This window comes from Panthera tigris, chromosome A3 (genome assembly GCF_018350195.1).
Source record: "Panthera tigris isolate Pti1 chromosome A3, P.tigris_Pti1_mat1.1, whole genome shotgun sequence".
Classification (NCBI taxonomy): domain Eukaryota; kingdom Metazoa; phylum Chordata; class Mammalia; order Carnivora; family Felidae; genus Panthera; species Panthera tigris.
The window spans coordinates 104,013,495-104,028,870 of record NC_056662.1 but is presented as its reverse complement, the minus strand read 5'-3'; the positions used below and the strand labels follow the sequence as shown (position 1 = coordinate 104,028,870).

The 15,376-nt window shown below is 51.9% G+C and overlaps 1 protein-coding gene and 1 long non-coding RNA gene across 4 annotated transcripts in view; one reads left to right on the top strand and one right to left on the bottom strand.

Moving 5' to 3' along the window:
• The first annotated feature begins 2,033 nt into the window (after positions 1-2,033).
• Positions 2,034-9,216, top strand: LOC122237388. The gene is made up of 4 exons (XR_006215903.1): positions 2,034-2,326; positions 4,496-4,683; positions 5,054-5,160; positions 8,381-9,216. It is a non-coding gene; the product is annotated as an uncharacterized LOC122237388 (long non-coding RNA).
• Positions 9,217-11,198: 1,982 nt separating this feature from the next.
• Positions 11,199-15,376, bottom strand: part of KCNIP3 (potassium voltage-gated channel interacting protein 3) — an 86,472-nt gene continuing 82,294 nt past the window's right edge. For 2 of the 3 annotated variants that reach the window (XM_015537627.2, XM_042982052.1), the window contains 4 exons: positions 13,561-13,668; positions 12,748-12,852; positions 12,029-12,091; positions 11,199-11,367 (listed from right to left, as the gene is read on the bottom strand). In XM_015537627.2, the coding sequence (XP_015393113.2) occupies positions 11,320-11,367; positions 12,029-12,091; positions 12,748-12,852; positions 13,561-13,668 (324 nt within the window). In that variant the 3' untranslated portion in view covers positions 11,199-11,319. Of the gene's footprint in view, positions 11,368-12,028; positions 12,092-12,747; positions 12,853-12,915; positions 13,669-15,376 lie in introns of those variants that run through there. The other variant, XM_042982051.1, reaches the window with a different exon arrangement.

The following is a 15,376-nucleotide window of genomic DNA, read 5'->3' as shown; positions in this document are numbered from 1 at the left end:
TCCAGAAGCTCCATATAGTGTCCCTATCTGCCATAAGTTTCTATTATCAGATGACTCCTACCCCAGCCACTGTCTAATTGCAAGTGCATGAGAGATCTTGAACAAACATCACTCTGAGATGTAATAATAATCAATGACTGCTATGCTGTCGTAGCTGACCCCAACAGCATCCTCTCTGGTTTCCCTGCATCTTCTCTGGCCCCTCCGATTTGGAGTCCATGTTTCAGCCAGAGGGGCATCTTCAGAACGATGATTTGACAATAATACACTTATCAGTGCCTTCCTGCTGCCCTCAGGCTGAGGCCCAAGCCTTCAGAGCACCTCCCCATTTCACCTCCATCTGCGCTCAGGATTCCGGGCTCCAAGTCCCGTCTCTCTAGCCCAGTTCTGGGCAGTGCTGTCTCCCTCCTGTGCCACAACCCCTTACCTGGCTCCCTCCCGCTCATGCTTCAGGTTTAGCTCAAATGCCACTTCCCTCAGGAAGCCTCCTGAGGTCACGTGGCCTGTCCAAAGGTTCTCAGACCTCACCTTTGTGGCTGTGGCACTGGTTGTAAATTTACACCCTTTTGAGTGATTTATCTTTTCAGTGAAGACTTTATCAACGTCTTGTCTTCAAGAAATTATAGGCTCCACCAGGGAGAGGTCTGCAAATATTCTGTGATTTTATCCTCAGACTCCCCCAGAGTGCTGGGTGTACAAAGGTTGTTGTTGTTTTTTCCAATGAATGAATGGATGAATAGTGAAGTAATGGGCTGGGATGGATGGGGGCTGGAGAGTCTCGATGCCTGTCCCACAGACACAGGGGATATGGCCTGGGGTGGGGGGACACAAGTCAGAGACCAGGGCCACCTCCCTTTGGGCTCCATTCGTTCTGCCCAGGACAAAGTTCCACTCAGGGCTGGGGAAGTTCGTCAACAAAGCAGGGAACTTGAGGATTTCACAATACTGGTTGGGCTGGCAGTTGGCTGTGGGGGACTGACTGATGGCCTGCTCTTTGGGGCTTTATTTTTAGTTTCTGGATGTTTTACTGTATTTGGTAATTTTTCAAAACTGGGAAAAACCATTGCCTGGCTTCATTTGCTGTGCTCCTGGGTCAGGACACAACCAGAATTGCTCAGGAAAGTAGAAAAAAGAGGGGCTGGGCTGGGGGTGAGTGCTCAGACTGTGCTCTACAGTGCAGGCCAGAGGAAATGTTTCAAAAGATGTTTCAAAAAAGACTCTGACCCTGGTGCTGCGGAAAAGCGGGTCCCATGACCCATTAGGCTCAGGGCCCTGACACCTGGCCCCACCCTGGGCTGTCTGCCATGGCCTCCTTCCCTATAACCTTCGGTTCAGCAGCATTACTGACCACTCCCTTCCCCAATGTGCCAGCCACAGTGCCAGTCCTGGCCCCTGGAGGGACCACCATGGCTCCCACTTGCAAGACGCCCACAATCTGGCAGAAGAGACAGCACTGGGCACTCTGGCCCCTGACCGCCCCGCCCCCTTCCTTCAGGGCCCGCTGGAGTCTGGAACGCATGTTCACCACCCCACAGCTGAGCCTGACATGCGGGGCCACAGCAGTTGAGAATTTTTCAGGAAAAGTGCCAGTCAACCCAGGTCTAACTGGCTTATGGCGGTGGGGGTGGAGAGGGGAATCCTATTAACCAGTGGCTCATAAGTGAAGAGTCTAGAGAGTGGGAGGGGGCTTGCTTAAGGTGCAGTTTGATTTTGAGCTCAAGAGCTTCCCCTCCCCCACTTGCCTTCCCCGGACCTTGCTTTCTGTCTCTCCATGCCTCAGTCAGGCCATCTTCTGCACCGGCTTCATTCCCGCGGCTCCCTGCAGGTACGAAGCTGCAGCAACAACTCCAGGACTCACACGACCCAGTGTCTGGGAGCAGGGCAGCAGCGCCTTTTCCCAGCATGCCCAGCATATGTCTCCCTGGGCCTCATTGGCTGTAATCGGGTCAGGTGCCCGCCCCCCAACCAATCACTGACGGGGAAAGGCGTTGCCGCGATTAGCTTCATCTGGGTTTAGAGGTAGTATGGCCGCCAGGGCTTCACCAATGGAGCATGGAGGAGGGCTCCGCAGGCGAGATTGGGAGGCTACCGCCAGGAGCAGGGGGAGGATGCGGGGAAGCGGAAGACTGGTGTCTTTCGTTCCCATGGTGCCCAGGGACCTCAGTGAGAGCGAAGTTCCTGACAGCCGTTTGTTGCCAAGCGAATGGAGGGGCCATCTCAGGCAAAGGGATGGGGTAGACTTAGATACTGCATTTAAAGGAAGGTTCGGTAATGTTCAAAGCCAGCTAAGAGACCTGAACAGAGGGAGCCCTGCGTCCAGATCGAGGTGTGAAAGCAAAGATATATGAGTTAGAGGGAAGCTGGGGTTTCCTAGTGGAGGAATAGACAAAACAAAAAAGTACACAGCAGTTGTTAGGGAGCCCTGTTCTAAGACTGATGGCCCTCAGCAGTCGGGACAGATGTCGGAGGGAAGTTTGTGGGTTGGACTCTTGTTACATTGTCCCTTCTCTGGGACCTCTCAGCTCTGGCCAGGGTCTAATTAAACCTGTATCTTCCCCTTCAAGAGGGGTGTGGTGGGTATGATGGATAGAGTGTTTCTTACAGATCCCTCATCTTGGCCCTGCTTAGGGAAAGGTTTAGTCTGGGCCACATTGTCTCTGGTTCTGGCCTATAGGCACCATTCCCTGTGCAGACTGACCCTACCTATACCCCGCCCTCTTCTCTAATCTCTGAACCCTGCAGACCTCACTTTGCAGGCAGCTAGATTCTGCACATTCTCTTTATAACAAGCTAGTTCAGACAAAGTCCATGTGATTAGAGCTGGCTCATGTGAAACCACAGATAGCTTGCCTCTGGCATTCCCCTAACCTGAAGGGCTAGGGTTCATGTGAGTGGGTAAGGGGGGCAGGGAGAGGGGGCTTAGCACCGGCTTTGGGCCGCCAACAGTGTCCATGGCCTTGGAAGCTTGTCTGGGATGCAGAAGGTTAATGGACCAGTGAAAAGAACAACGAACCATGTCCAGGATGACAGAACCTGGCTCGAGGAGAGCCTCACAACTAGCTCTCAAAGCCTTACTGACTGCAGCACAGCTCCCCTCTGGAATGTGTCAGGGGAAGGCAGGATGGACAAGGGAAAAAAGGCTCCCAGCCACTCTAAAACGGACATCACAAATACTTATACTGAGGCGGGCCCCTCAGTTCCTCACTTTGAGCCTGCTTCCTCTTGTTTTACTCACAGTTCTGTGGGACGTCCAGGTCCTCTGGCAGTCTTTCCCAATGAGCTTTGTCCCCCACCCCGGCATGTGCCTCGTGGTAACTTCTGTCATGGTCCGAATCACTCCCGTGGACATTTTGCCTTCTGGGTCCCCGGACTTGAATTTCCCAAAGGCAGAGACAGTGGTTTATCCCCGTGGTCTCACATTGCAGCCCACACATAGTGTATGAGAAGGTATCTAATAAAGGTAGAATGATGCCTCCCTTAGCATAGACCCAGGAATTTGGAACTTGGCAGGGGCGGGGACGAGGATGAGTGGAGTGTCACTGCCTGGCGTGGAGGAGGAGGCAGAAAACCACCCCGAGTAGACACATAATGATTAGAAGCTCATGAACAGACCGCTTGTGACCTTGGCTGTTGCTGAGGCTCCAGGGCACCGAGCAAAGGTTAGAGACCGGAGAGTGCTGAGAGATTGCAAAAAAAATCTCCGTCCCCACAAGTGTTTTACGGGACGGTGTGGTTGTTTCAAAGTTTGGTTCTGTCGGGATCACACCCTCAGCTGTTTGATGCGTGCTCTACACATGACTCTTTCCCGTAGGGTCTCTGACAGCCCAGATGTTTCTGCGACAAACTACTGTCTCCTGTCTGGCTTTTTAGACCCTACAGGGTGTCATTGAGGTTTTCAAGCTTTCTTCAGGATTTTCAAAAGCCTAGTGGGTAAACCTAAGTGGGGAATCCAAACGTTAACTTACTTGCCATGGGCTGGAATGAAATCTGCTCAGTGTGGTAACAGTTATGCAGTCTGATGAGTGCTTATGTGTGTCCTAGTTAATCAAATAGGGACTGACAAGTGTATCTTCTCTCCCAGCACCCAGCTTGGTAGACTTTTGTGGAACTGTTACTTGATCAATTGAGTTTTCTGGGGGGAAACCATGTGCAGAATGAGGCAGAAATACGAAAATATCTTTGGGCTGTGAAAGAAATGACTAGCAGCTTCCCTCCCGTAGTTTCCTCCGGAGCCTGTGGAGGGCAGGGAAATCGGTGAGGAGGCCCGGTTGCAGCGCAGTCGCCCCCTGGTGGTCAACGGGGAAGCACAGTACTTGTAACCACAAGCGAACGGTGTCTCCAATGAAACCTCCACGTGGGGAGGAAAAGAGAAGCCATTCATCTTCTAAATGGTAGACTGGCCATTGCTTTGGAAAGTCTGGAGCAGAACACGATAGGGAAGGGTACGGGCACCTTACCCAATGTCTCTGGGCCTCACTTTTCCTATTCCTTGCAGGAAAGGCACCAAAGAAGAAGCCTCTTGGATAGGCCGTGTGAGGGAATGAGACAAGCCAGGCCACAGGAACTTCTGCACTTGCTCTGGGCCATGTCTCGTGTCTGGGGCCATGTATCCTGTCTCTCGAGAGGAAGAGAGAGAGAGAGAGGAGAGGGAGAGCGAGCGAGATCGGTCAACCTGGCCACGAAGTGAGTGGTGGCAGAAGGGTGGGGCATGTGGACTATGGGTTACCCAATATGGCCTCACTGGTACAGATTGCTCCCCGTTAGCCAACTGGTCCCCAAATAGGCTTTGGGGTTTCCAGGGAAACTGGGAACCATAACAGATTGATTTATTTCCAATTCATTCCAATACCTGGAAACTCCTTTTGAAACATCTGTCCTTTCTCTGGTGACTTACTGGTATGAGTCACCCTTATATAGAAGGGGAAAAAAAATACATGAAAACTTCTGTGGGGTAAGAAGAAAAGATGTGCATATTTATCAAGAGGCTAGTAAATATTGATATTTAATCATTGTAACAATTCCATCAGAGGATTGTTTTTCTGTTCATTTACAGCGTGGAAACGGAGGATCAGCAAGGTAAACTGATGTGCTTGGGATGAAACCGAAAGCTCCGGAACTGAAGCACGGGCCCTGTGCCCTAAATGTCACAGGGCCTTAGAGGTATCTTCTCTATCTTGGGGCAGGGTGGAGGGGAGGAGGAGATTTAGATAAGAAGCCTCCCTCAATCCCTACCACCCCCTCCACCTTGGGCAGCCCTTCTAGTCCGGACTTCTGATTACTGGGTGGCCAGTCACTTCATCCTGGCCCACACAGCTGACTGGACCAGCCCTGACACCTTTCCCAGGGCAGCTAATCCATAAGCTGCTGATGGCTTAGTATGTGAAAGGCCACATCCTGCAGGAAGGGTGGTCTTCAGACCAATTGGTGCCCCTGGGGCCCGTGAGAGTGTGGGGAAAGAGGCTTGGTAGCAGGAGGACACTGCACGCACCAGGGAAGTTTCACAGAGGCAGTGCCCGGAACGGGGAACCGGGCTGAATATTTACTGCTGTCTGTGCTCTTCATGCTTTCGTACCGCGGACTTTGTAGCTGGGGGAGGTGAAGTAAATCTCTCAGGATTTTCTCAAGTGTCTGTTGATGGCAAAGTTGTGTTTGTCTGAAAACATTTTTATGTTGCCCAGTCTAAAATTCCAGGTGGGCAGTTATTTTGAACACATTGAAGATATTCCACTGTCTTTTAGCATCATCGTTACGGATGAGATGTCATTTGTCAGTCTGTCGCTCTTTCCTGTCTGTCTGGCTCGGTGATCTTTGTCTTTGGTGTTCTGCAGTTTCACTATCATATGTCTTAGGTGACAGTTTCCTTCATTTAGCCTGCTTGGGACTTGTTTGAATTTCTTAAATCAGTGTATTTGTTTCTGTAATGGTTAATCTTCTGTGTCAACTTGGCTAAGCTATGGGGCCTAACGCTAATCTAAATGTCTCTGTGAAGGTATCTTGTGATGCGCTCGCTGTTTACAATCAGGAGACTTTAAGTAAAGCAGGTTACCCACCAGAATGTGGGTGGGCCTGTTCAGTCAGTTGAAGGCGTTAGGAGCCAAAACTTAGGTTTCCTGGAAGAAGAAGGAATCTACCTCAAGACTAGCACAGAAATTTTGCCCCAGGTTCTGCCCTGCTGGCCTGCCCTATGAATCTTGGACTCAAGATTGCAAACTCTGGACTTCAATTCTTGCCTGAGTTTCCAGCCTGCCACCCTGCCCTGCATATTTCAGACTTGCCAGTCCCCATGGTCGTGTGAGCCAATCCTCTTCCGCCAGAAGAACCATGACTAAAACAGTGTTGGTCAAGTCTAGAACTTCCCGGCTGTTTCCATTTTTTTCTTTAGGGACCCCATTGAGATTTAAGGTTTATTTTCTCACTCTATTTTCTGTTTATTTACCTGTATCGTAGTTTCTATTTCTTCATTTCTCTGAGTTACAATTTGAATAATTTCTTTAGATTTAGAATTCCAAGTCACTGATTCTTTTGTCAGCTGGGTCTGATTTACTGTTAAACCCATTCCTTGAGTTTTAAATGTGATATATATATATATATATATATATATATATATATATATATTTTTTTTTTTTTTTTTCCCAGAAGTTTTACTTGATTCTTTTTTCACATATGCTTAGGCATTCAGTATAGTGTATTTTCTATATGTCTTTTCAAGTATGCCTTTTATTTCTTTAAAAAAATTTTTTTTAATGTTTATTTATTTTTGAGAGACAGAGAAACAGAACATGAGTGTGGAAGGAGCAGAGAAAGGGAGACACAGAATTGAAAGCAGGCACCAGGCTCTGAGCTATCAGCACAGAGCCCGACGTGGGGCTCAAACTCACAAGCCGTGAGATACTGACCTGAGCCGGTCGGAGGCTTAACCGACTGAGCCACCAGGTGCCCCTGCTTTTTATTTCTATAAACATATTAAATAGAGTCATTTTATAGTTGTGTCTGGTAATTCCATTATCTGAAGCCCTCTGGGTCTGTTGATGCAACCTGTTGTTTCTGCTAAATATCAATTACGGTGCCTTGTTTCTTTGAATACTTAGTCATTGTTGACTGAAATCTGTTCCTTTTCCTTAACTGTACAAGGATCACTACAAATTAAATTCCCAATCATATTTTCTGTGTGAATTTGGGCTGCAAATTCACATGGGGTTTAGCTCATGATTCCTAATTTTAGGGGTGAATTTTCCTACTGTTTTACCGAGGGCTTGAGGTAGTCAACTTTTCTTGCAGTCTCCTGGGAGAATGTGGGAACGGCTGGGTTTTCTTCTATTTCACCTTCATTATCTCCAAGGGCGTAACTGGTGCTCCAGTTTTAGGGAGGAAGGATTTCTTGATAGACTCCTCACCTGGGTGGATCCTGGGCTTTATCTCCTATTCCTTGGGCTTTGGCAAGATGTGAAACCGAAGCACAGCCAATCTCACCTGTTTCAAAAAAATCCTTTCAGGGCTCTGCTTACATCTTGAATTTCCACATCCACTCAGTTCCTGGTCCAAGAACGCTTTACCATTTGGGCAGTTCAATGATGCTTCTAACAAATTCTTTTATTCTAGATTTTTAGTTGCTTTAGGTGGAAGGAATAATCCAGATACCCAGATACTCCATGTTATTGGAAACTGAAAAGCCTATATTTTTAAATGTTAAACCTTGCACTTCTGGGGGGTAAACCCCTATCTGTCATGATATATTGCATATATCATGTACATCTAATATAACATTGTTGAAAGGAGTTTACTGATATTCTTATTTCTTACATCTTTGTTTCATAGTTGAGAATGTCCTCTAATTTTTTTTCTTATCCTGTCTATGATTGATTTTTTAAAAATCCTGGTAATACCAGTCTTTAAAATGAGTTGGAAAGTGTTCCCTCCTTGTCTTCTACGTCAAGACCCAGAGAGACAGAAAGAGAGAGAGAGAGAGAGAATGGGACTTGTCCCAAGTTCAGGCCCAGGTCACGACTAAGGTCTCCTGTCCCTGAACTCAGGGCTCCTTCTGAACCCCTCACTGCCACCCAGCCACACAGGGGGCATAGCCTGGTCACCATCTCTGCCCTGGGTGTCCAGGTGAGGAAGGTACTGAGTCAATGAGTGGAAAACAGATGTAGAAATGGATGGATGGATGCGTGGATAGATACATGGATGAATGGATGATGGATGGATGAAAGGATGGCTACATGGATGGATGGTGGACTTTCCTGACTCTGAGCTCTGTAGCCCGTCACGAAGTAGGTGATTCAGTGCTTACACCCAGCTTAGAGCCACTTCTTGGCCCCATTTTTAACAGCTGGGAGGACCTAACATCTTTTAGCCCAGCTTCCCCACCTGTGCTCTTTAGGCTGTGACCAGAGTGAACGTGCTCAGCATGGAGGTCAGCCCACGGCAAATGCAGGACATCCCATCCTAGACAGCAAGGTCAGGGCTTCCTTACCTGGATTGTGCCAAGGCCCTGGAGCTCAGGCGGAGTGGAGCCTTTGGTGTGTGTGATGGTAAAAGTGGGCTCCTGTCGTCTCTCCTCCCAACTATTGTTGAGATGCCCACCGGCCAAACCTGGTGACTCATGGAGGCGTGGGTCTGTGCTCACTGTGGAGGTGATGTCACGTGGCCTGGGGTCTGGTCCTTGAAGCAGACGACCCCAGAACCTCCTTCCTCCCCATCCTTGAGTGGGGGAAACCCCTTCATCTCTTCCCTGTCAGGTTCTCACTTCTTGCCCCTCCCCTGGCATAATCCAGAGTTTACACTTTTGAAAATAAAACCAGGAAAGGAAGATGCCTTCAGATAGATTCTACTTCTGCCCTGTGACCTGCACCCTCCAGCCAAGGGGACACAGCAGAAATGACTTCCTGGAACTGGAAAAGAAAAATGGTCTGGGAATGAAATACAAGTAGCACCTCAAGAAGTCACCCTGCCCCACTGGCTCTGCATAGGTTGCAGGACTGGAGCTTCTCGTAAAGGCTTCCCAACTGTGGGCCTCTCTTTCTTCCCGACTCCGCCTTCAGTGATACCACAGTGAGAGCCTGAAATCCAGCGAGCGTGGAAATTGGCAAATGCTACAATTCGGGGAATGCAAAAGACATTTACCAGCACAGCACTGGGCAGGAGCCATGGCTAATAGCAGCAGGGATGGGAAGGGCTGTACTGCAATTCAGAGTTGGGATAAAGCCAACAAGAGTCCCTCTTCTTTGTCAAGTTTATTTTATTAAAATATACAGGACTGAATATTTGTGGGCGCTGAGAACAGGAACCACCCTCCCAGGCTGCGCCCAAGGGAGACACTTCTGCCATGCAGACATGCGGCCAGTCCGCATCCCAGCGTGGGAGACAGACCCCTCCTGGTTGGATGTGCAGCCAGTCTGGCCCAAGGCCAAGAGGGGCAGGGGCATGGTGGTGACCCTTTCCTACGGCCCCTTAGAAGCACAGCTACACCGGCTGGGAGGGCTGGGCTGGCGGTGGATGGAGAGGGAGAAGATCCCTGAGCCAGGGAAAGCTGATGCCCTCCTGGAGGAGGGAAGAAAGACACCCCAGTCAAACCGGAGACGGGGTGTCAGTGCAACTCCAAGGGAGAGGACCACCTGTGTGTGGGTGCCAAGGGGTGCCCGCGGCCAAATCAGGCCAGTCTCCACAGCCTCCACCATCCCACCTTTCCTTTGAGGGCCCTGCTCACCCTAGGGCCAGGCCTGAGCAGAGACGGGATGGCAGCCGGTGGAATGTATTGTATGGGAATGTTCCTCGGAAAGGCCCATGCTACCTGGAACTGGGTGCCTTCTTGGGGAGCCCTGGACAGGTGGGAGCAGCTAATCTCTCTCTCCTGCAGGTTTCCGTTGGCCTACGATTCAGCCTCAGGCCCCTCAGCCATCATTCCTGGCTCTGTCTTCAGGCTGACATCAGCCTCCATCCCCAGAGCAGAACCCAGTCAAGGAGAGTCCCTGGGGTTTGTGCTTTTGAATGTTGGTGGGCTGGGCTGGGGATGGGCTTTGAGCCCCCACTGCTCTGAGGCACAGAACTGACCCCCATGCTTCTTCCCCAGGGCTGCCTGTACTGGGGCCACTGCAGCCCAGGCCTCAGCTCACTAGCAGGGCCTGATCTTGGAAAAGCAGAGTGTCCCTGGCTCCCCTTGTGGGCTGCAACCTGAGCCACTCTGGGTGCTTGTGCTTTTTGTAGGGGGCTGCGTGAGCCTGTGTATGGAGGCGTGGCCACACTGCTTCAGGACCCTAACCAGGAAGTGGTAGTGGGGACGCTCATCCAAGCTGGGGGCCAAGGGAGACAGAGGCTGACAGGAAAGGAAGGAGAAGCCCCTTCTCAGGCCTGTTCTGCCACCTGGGCTCCTTGGCTCCCAGTCCCTGATCTTTGTGACCTCTTCTCAGGACCTATTAAGACCTTGGGGTTGAACACTCTAGTGCTTCAGGCGAATGGGCAGCCCTACCCACTTCATTCCGACTGAGCTAGGACTGGGGCAAAGGAAAGCTTCTTCCATTTCAGTGGACTCGGCAGACAGTTCCCCTCCGATTCTCCACCGAGAAGCCCAACCCCCGAGCTTGAATATCCCCCTTCCCAGGACGGACAGAAGAGAGTCCATGGGCCCCTTATCACTGGAGCTTGCCCAGCTCAGTGGAGTGGCAGGCATCTGGGACCCCAGGGAAGCGTTTCGAGGAAACAGCAGGCTGTCTCCATCACCACCGCTTTCCTAATCCCCCCTCCCTTGATCCTGCTGCCCCCTCAAGCGTCCTGTGGGGACAGGCATTCTGGGAGTGTAGTCAGTGGGCAGGGAGTGGCCGGGGGACAGGAAGGCCAGAGTAGCCCCCGGAGCCTGGCCCATGTATGGTGGGAAAGAAGGGTGGTAGGAGGGAGGGGTGAGGGGGCTCACACCAGAAGGGCCTTTGGAGACTGGAGCCTCCTCTGTCGGGGATCTTGAGCACTTCCCTGGCAGCACCCCATGGCCAGCAGCCTGCACACACTGCTCTTTCAGTACCCAGTCCAGAGGCAGCCCCACCCCGCTGGCCTGGGACAGGGACTGGCCGGGGTATGTGGTTCTCATCACCTGGATCCAGCTCCCAGCCAGACTCAGCCCCTCCCTGACCTCTGCCCACCCCCCACCAGCCCAGAGGAATGGGCTGTGTGTGTGTGTGTGTGTGTATGTGTGTGTCCAGAGCAAACTGTTCACTTTTTCAAATATATTAGAAAAAAGTTTCTTATGGAGGCTGCTCCTGGCAGGATTGAGGTTTCTTTGGGGGCAGAGGTGGCAATGGCCACTCAAGTACCCCTCCCCACCGACATGTCCTAGATGACGTTCTCAAATAGCTGCATGGAGCTCATGATGTTCTCATCCTGTGTGGAGAGAGAAGGATGAGAGACCTGGTCAGACCCTGGGTGGGCAGGCCGGGACAGTGCCCAAACTGGTCCTACCTTGAGCAGGTTCTCGCCGGGGACTCGGAACCCTGCGGTGACCACTCTGTCTGTCTCACTGGGTGAAGGGGCGGCTGGTGAGTCACAGCCTGTCTTCAGCCCCACGGCCTGACTGCAAGCCCATCTGGGGGCTGCTGTCTCACTGACGGACAAAGTCCCCTGGCTCTACTCAGATGGAGGCCAGGGGCACCTGAGAGGCCACTCTGGGAGCGACGCAGATGGCTGAGGCCGGTGGAGGCACATGCCACGCTCCCACTCGCGCACAAGGCTGCTCTGCAGACGAAGGTCACCTGCAACGCTGGGGGAGGCTCCAGGCACCTCTCTCACTGCGTGACCCTGTCCGGAGGGCCAACGGCCCAATCATCCTCCTGTTGGCCCACGTCTGTCCCCTCTGGTGCGAGGCACTATAAGGCCGTCTAAGGGATGCTGAGGCCACGGGCTGTGGGTTGTAGGCTGGCATGGAGCAGGTGGCAAAGGGATGGGGCCCAGACAAAAGTGTGCACGTGGAGTTTGGAGGTCGGGAGGAGCTCAGGGACTGGCAGGGGCAGGACCCTGGGTGTCCTCAGCTCCGGATGCCACCTACCTTCTGACAGGTCTCCAGGAACTCATCAATGGTCACCACCCCATCCTTATTCCGGTCCATTTTCTGTAATTCAAGCCACGCCCTCAGTGAGTCTGTGGGTCGCCTCCATCCCGGCCCGTCCCATCTATCTCCTACCCTGGATCCAGGCCACGTAAAGTGCCCTCCCTAGCTACTTCCGTGGCACAGCTGACCTCTCTGGCATCTCCCCAGTCTGTTCCCCACACCCGGCCACTTCCTAGCAGCTTTCCTGGGCTTACACTTCCCAGAACGCATCCCCATGCTCCTCTGACCCCCTCACCTCCCTGACAGGCAGCCAGGGCAGATAGAGCAACTGAGGCACAGGAGGGGCCACCGGCCAACGGGAGGTGGAAGCTTCAGCCCCTTTAGTCCCCATGGACACAGAACAAAGGCACCACAACCCCACTCCTCTTACGGAGTTTTTCTGGAGGAGATGGGAGAGCTCTTGGAAGGCACCGGAACACTGGCCTGGTATGTCAGTTGCCCTGGAATCTACAAGCCCTGGCTTGCCCTGTGATGAGGTTCAGGGGATCAGGGAGTGGGGGATCCTGACAACCAGGTGGGGGGTGCCGGTTTAACCTCCTTGTGGGGGGAGTGGGGCTCAGAGAGGGGAGTGGCTTGCTTAGGGTTGTCCTAAGAGGAGGAGCCCCCTCCCTCCCCTGGCTGCCCTGCCCCTCCAGGCCCAGGGCTGGAGCACTCACCTGGAAGAACCTCTCCACGTGCTCCAGAGGCGCGTCCTCCCGCAGGATCGGATAGGTGTGGCGGCCCATCATGTCATAGATGGACTTCATGATGGCCAGCATCTCCTGGAGCAGGGCCAGAGGGCCAGGCATGAGCCTGGCTGCGAGGATGTAGGGGGGTACCAGGGCCCCAGGAGAGGGGCTGCCCCAAAGGGCGAAGGCACTGCCAGGGCAGCAGTGAGTGAGCAGGCGGGGTGTTCAAGCTGGAGACAGACGAGCTCACCCCCATCTAGTCTATTCAGTGCAGGCCTCTGATTCTCCAGAAGCTGGAGATAGATTTTGATGTGTCGTCTCCAAAATTTGAAATTGTAGCGACGATTTCATATACAAAAAAAAAAAAATGTTTGGGCAAAACAAAACCTGACTGTAGACCTGTGTGGTGAGGTCCCCCACCTGCCTTAAGGGTCCACACTGCCCCCTTGACTGGGGGGAAGCTGAGGCCCACTCCTCCTCCCCCTGTCCCTAGCTTCTCCAGTTGTGTCTCCCTCAGGACCTCCCTGTGAGAGAGAATGATCTGAGAATACTGGTCGAACCGGTGAGGGGCACACCAGCTCCACAATCCCCTGCACCCCGATGTCCAGGACCAAGCGCCTGGGAGAGGAGGAGAGCCCCCTGGCTGCTGTCCCCTCCAGGATTGAGCTGAGAGCCGTGTCTCTGGACAGGAAAGGGAGACAGGACAGTCAGGGTGGCAGGAGAGTGGAGGAAAGAGGCTGGGAGTGTGGAGCAGTAGAGAGGAAGAGGGGCAGATGGCCACCACCCTCGACCGCCCTGTACCTCTTTGGTGATGTAGCCATCCTTATTAATGTCGTAGAGGTTAAAGGCCCACTTGAGCTTCTCATGAACTGTTCCTCGCAGCAGGATGGAGAGGCCGACCACAAAGTCCTGTGGAGGGAGGGGAGGGTGAGGAGTCCGATGCCCAGATTTTACTTCCGGTTTGCTGTGTGCCTTCACACCTCTATAGGTGAGGAGCCTTCATTACAGAGCAGGCTGATGATGTCCATTAGGTCAACACCTTGTGAGTGTGTGCATGTGTGCGTGTGTGTGCGTGTGTGTGTGTGTGTGTGTGTGCATGTGTGCGTGTGTGTGCGTGTGTGTGTGTGTGTGTGTGCATGTGGTGGGAATGGCATGGTGGCTGGTGCTTATCTTCTCAAATAAAGATATTCAAATACATGGTGTCTTACACCCATTTAATGCACGGCTACTGAAAGAGAAGACCTTGGGTGCTCTTTTAATAAAGGAGAATGTTCTACTTTTAGTTTACCAAGGATCTGCATGTCAAGGTGCTTGAAAACTCATGGCTTAAAAGCTAAACTAATAGTGCTCAGCTTTGGGGTCATGACATACCTGTGTGTTGGAATCACCTCTGAGGTGTGACAGAGAATTTATTACAATGTTATAAGACATAAATGTTCCAGTGGCTTCTGTGTGAAAACTCCAACTGCTCTTAGCAGTTGGTGGAAAAGCAAACCCTCCCTTCCATTTCCCGGAAGGCTTGCAGGTTGAGCCTTCTCTGCCCCACAGGGTCCTCCCAGGTTATTCTGAAAGAAGCAGCAGAGAAGGGCTGTCCTGGAACAGGAAGTGGAGAACGGCAGATTGGGGGCGGGGGGGGGGGGCAGGGGCGGGGCAGGCCGTGCACCAAGGGTTTTGGTTACCACTCAAACATAAGATCTTCTGGATCTGAAGAGGCCTGTACGACGAGAAAGAGAGACTAAGGGAAACAGAGGAAAGCAATCTGGAAGAAAGAAAAATTATTCCAGGAGGAAAAAAGACTAACAAAAATGACCAGAAGTGAAGGTTGGAAATCCGGCATCCCTAAAATAAGAATAGGATGCTACAAAAAGGGAATAATTGACAACGAGAAAGAGCTCTGGGAATTAAAAATACAAAAGCAAAATGACAGACTCAGAAGAGGGTTTGGGAGAGCAAGTGGAATCTTCCATAAAGTTGTGTGAAAAGGCAAAAGAGCTGGAAAACAGAAAAGAGGACAATGAGAGGTCTCCTATAGAGGACACAATGCCCAAGCACCAGGGGCTCCCAGGAGAACCGAGGAAATGGAGGAAAGCAGGTTAGAGAAGACGAAGGACCCCCCTCCCCCCAGGATGGAAGACCGGGAAGCATCCAGGTCCTGCTGAGGCCAAGCACGTGGAAACACATGTGCATGGAAACAGCCCACAGTGTTGCCTGTGGGCACAGGTCATGATGGCATTTCAGTAAACCAGGCGCAAAAAAGAGGATCCTACAAGCTTCCAGAGAGAAAAACAGAACCAAACGGACAACACAAAAGCAGGTCCTGTACACAGGGTCAGGATTGGGCAGGTTTTGCAAGAAGTGAGGCCACCACCGCTGGGAAGGAGGACAGCTTCCCACCATAGCTTTGCTCCCACACAATGTACCGAGCAAGAGGGAGAATAGAACGAAGATGTTTCCAGACATCCACAGGCTCCAAAGTTATCTCCCACATACTCTTTCATAGGAAGCTGCTGGAAGCTGTGCCCCTGAAAAGACAGAATAAAGCAAGGACAAGGGAGATGAAGAATTCCAGAACCAGGAGACCCACCCGGGGGAAAGGGGAGGAGGTGGAGCCAGCTGG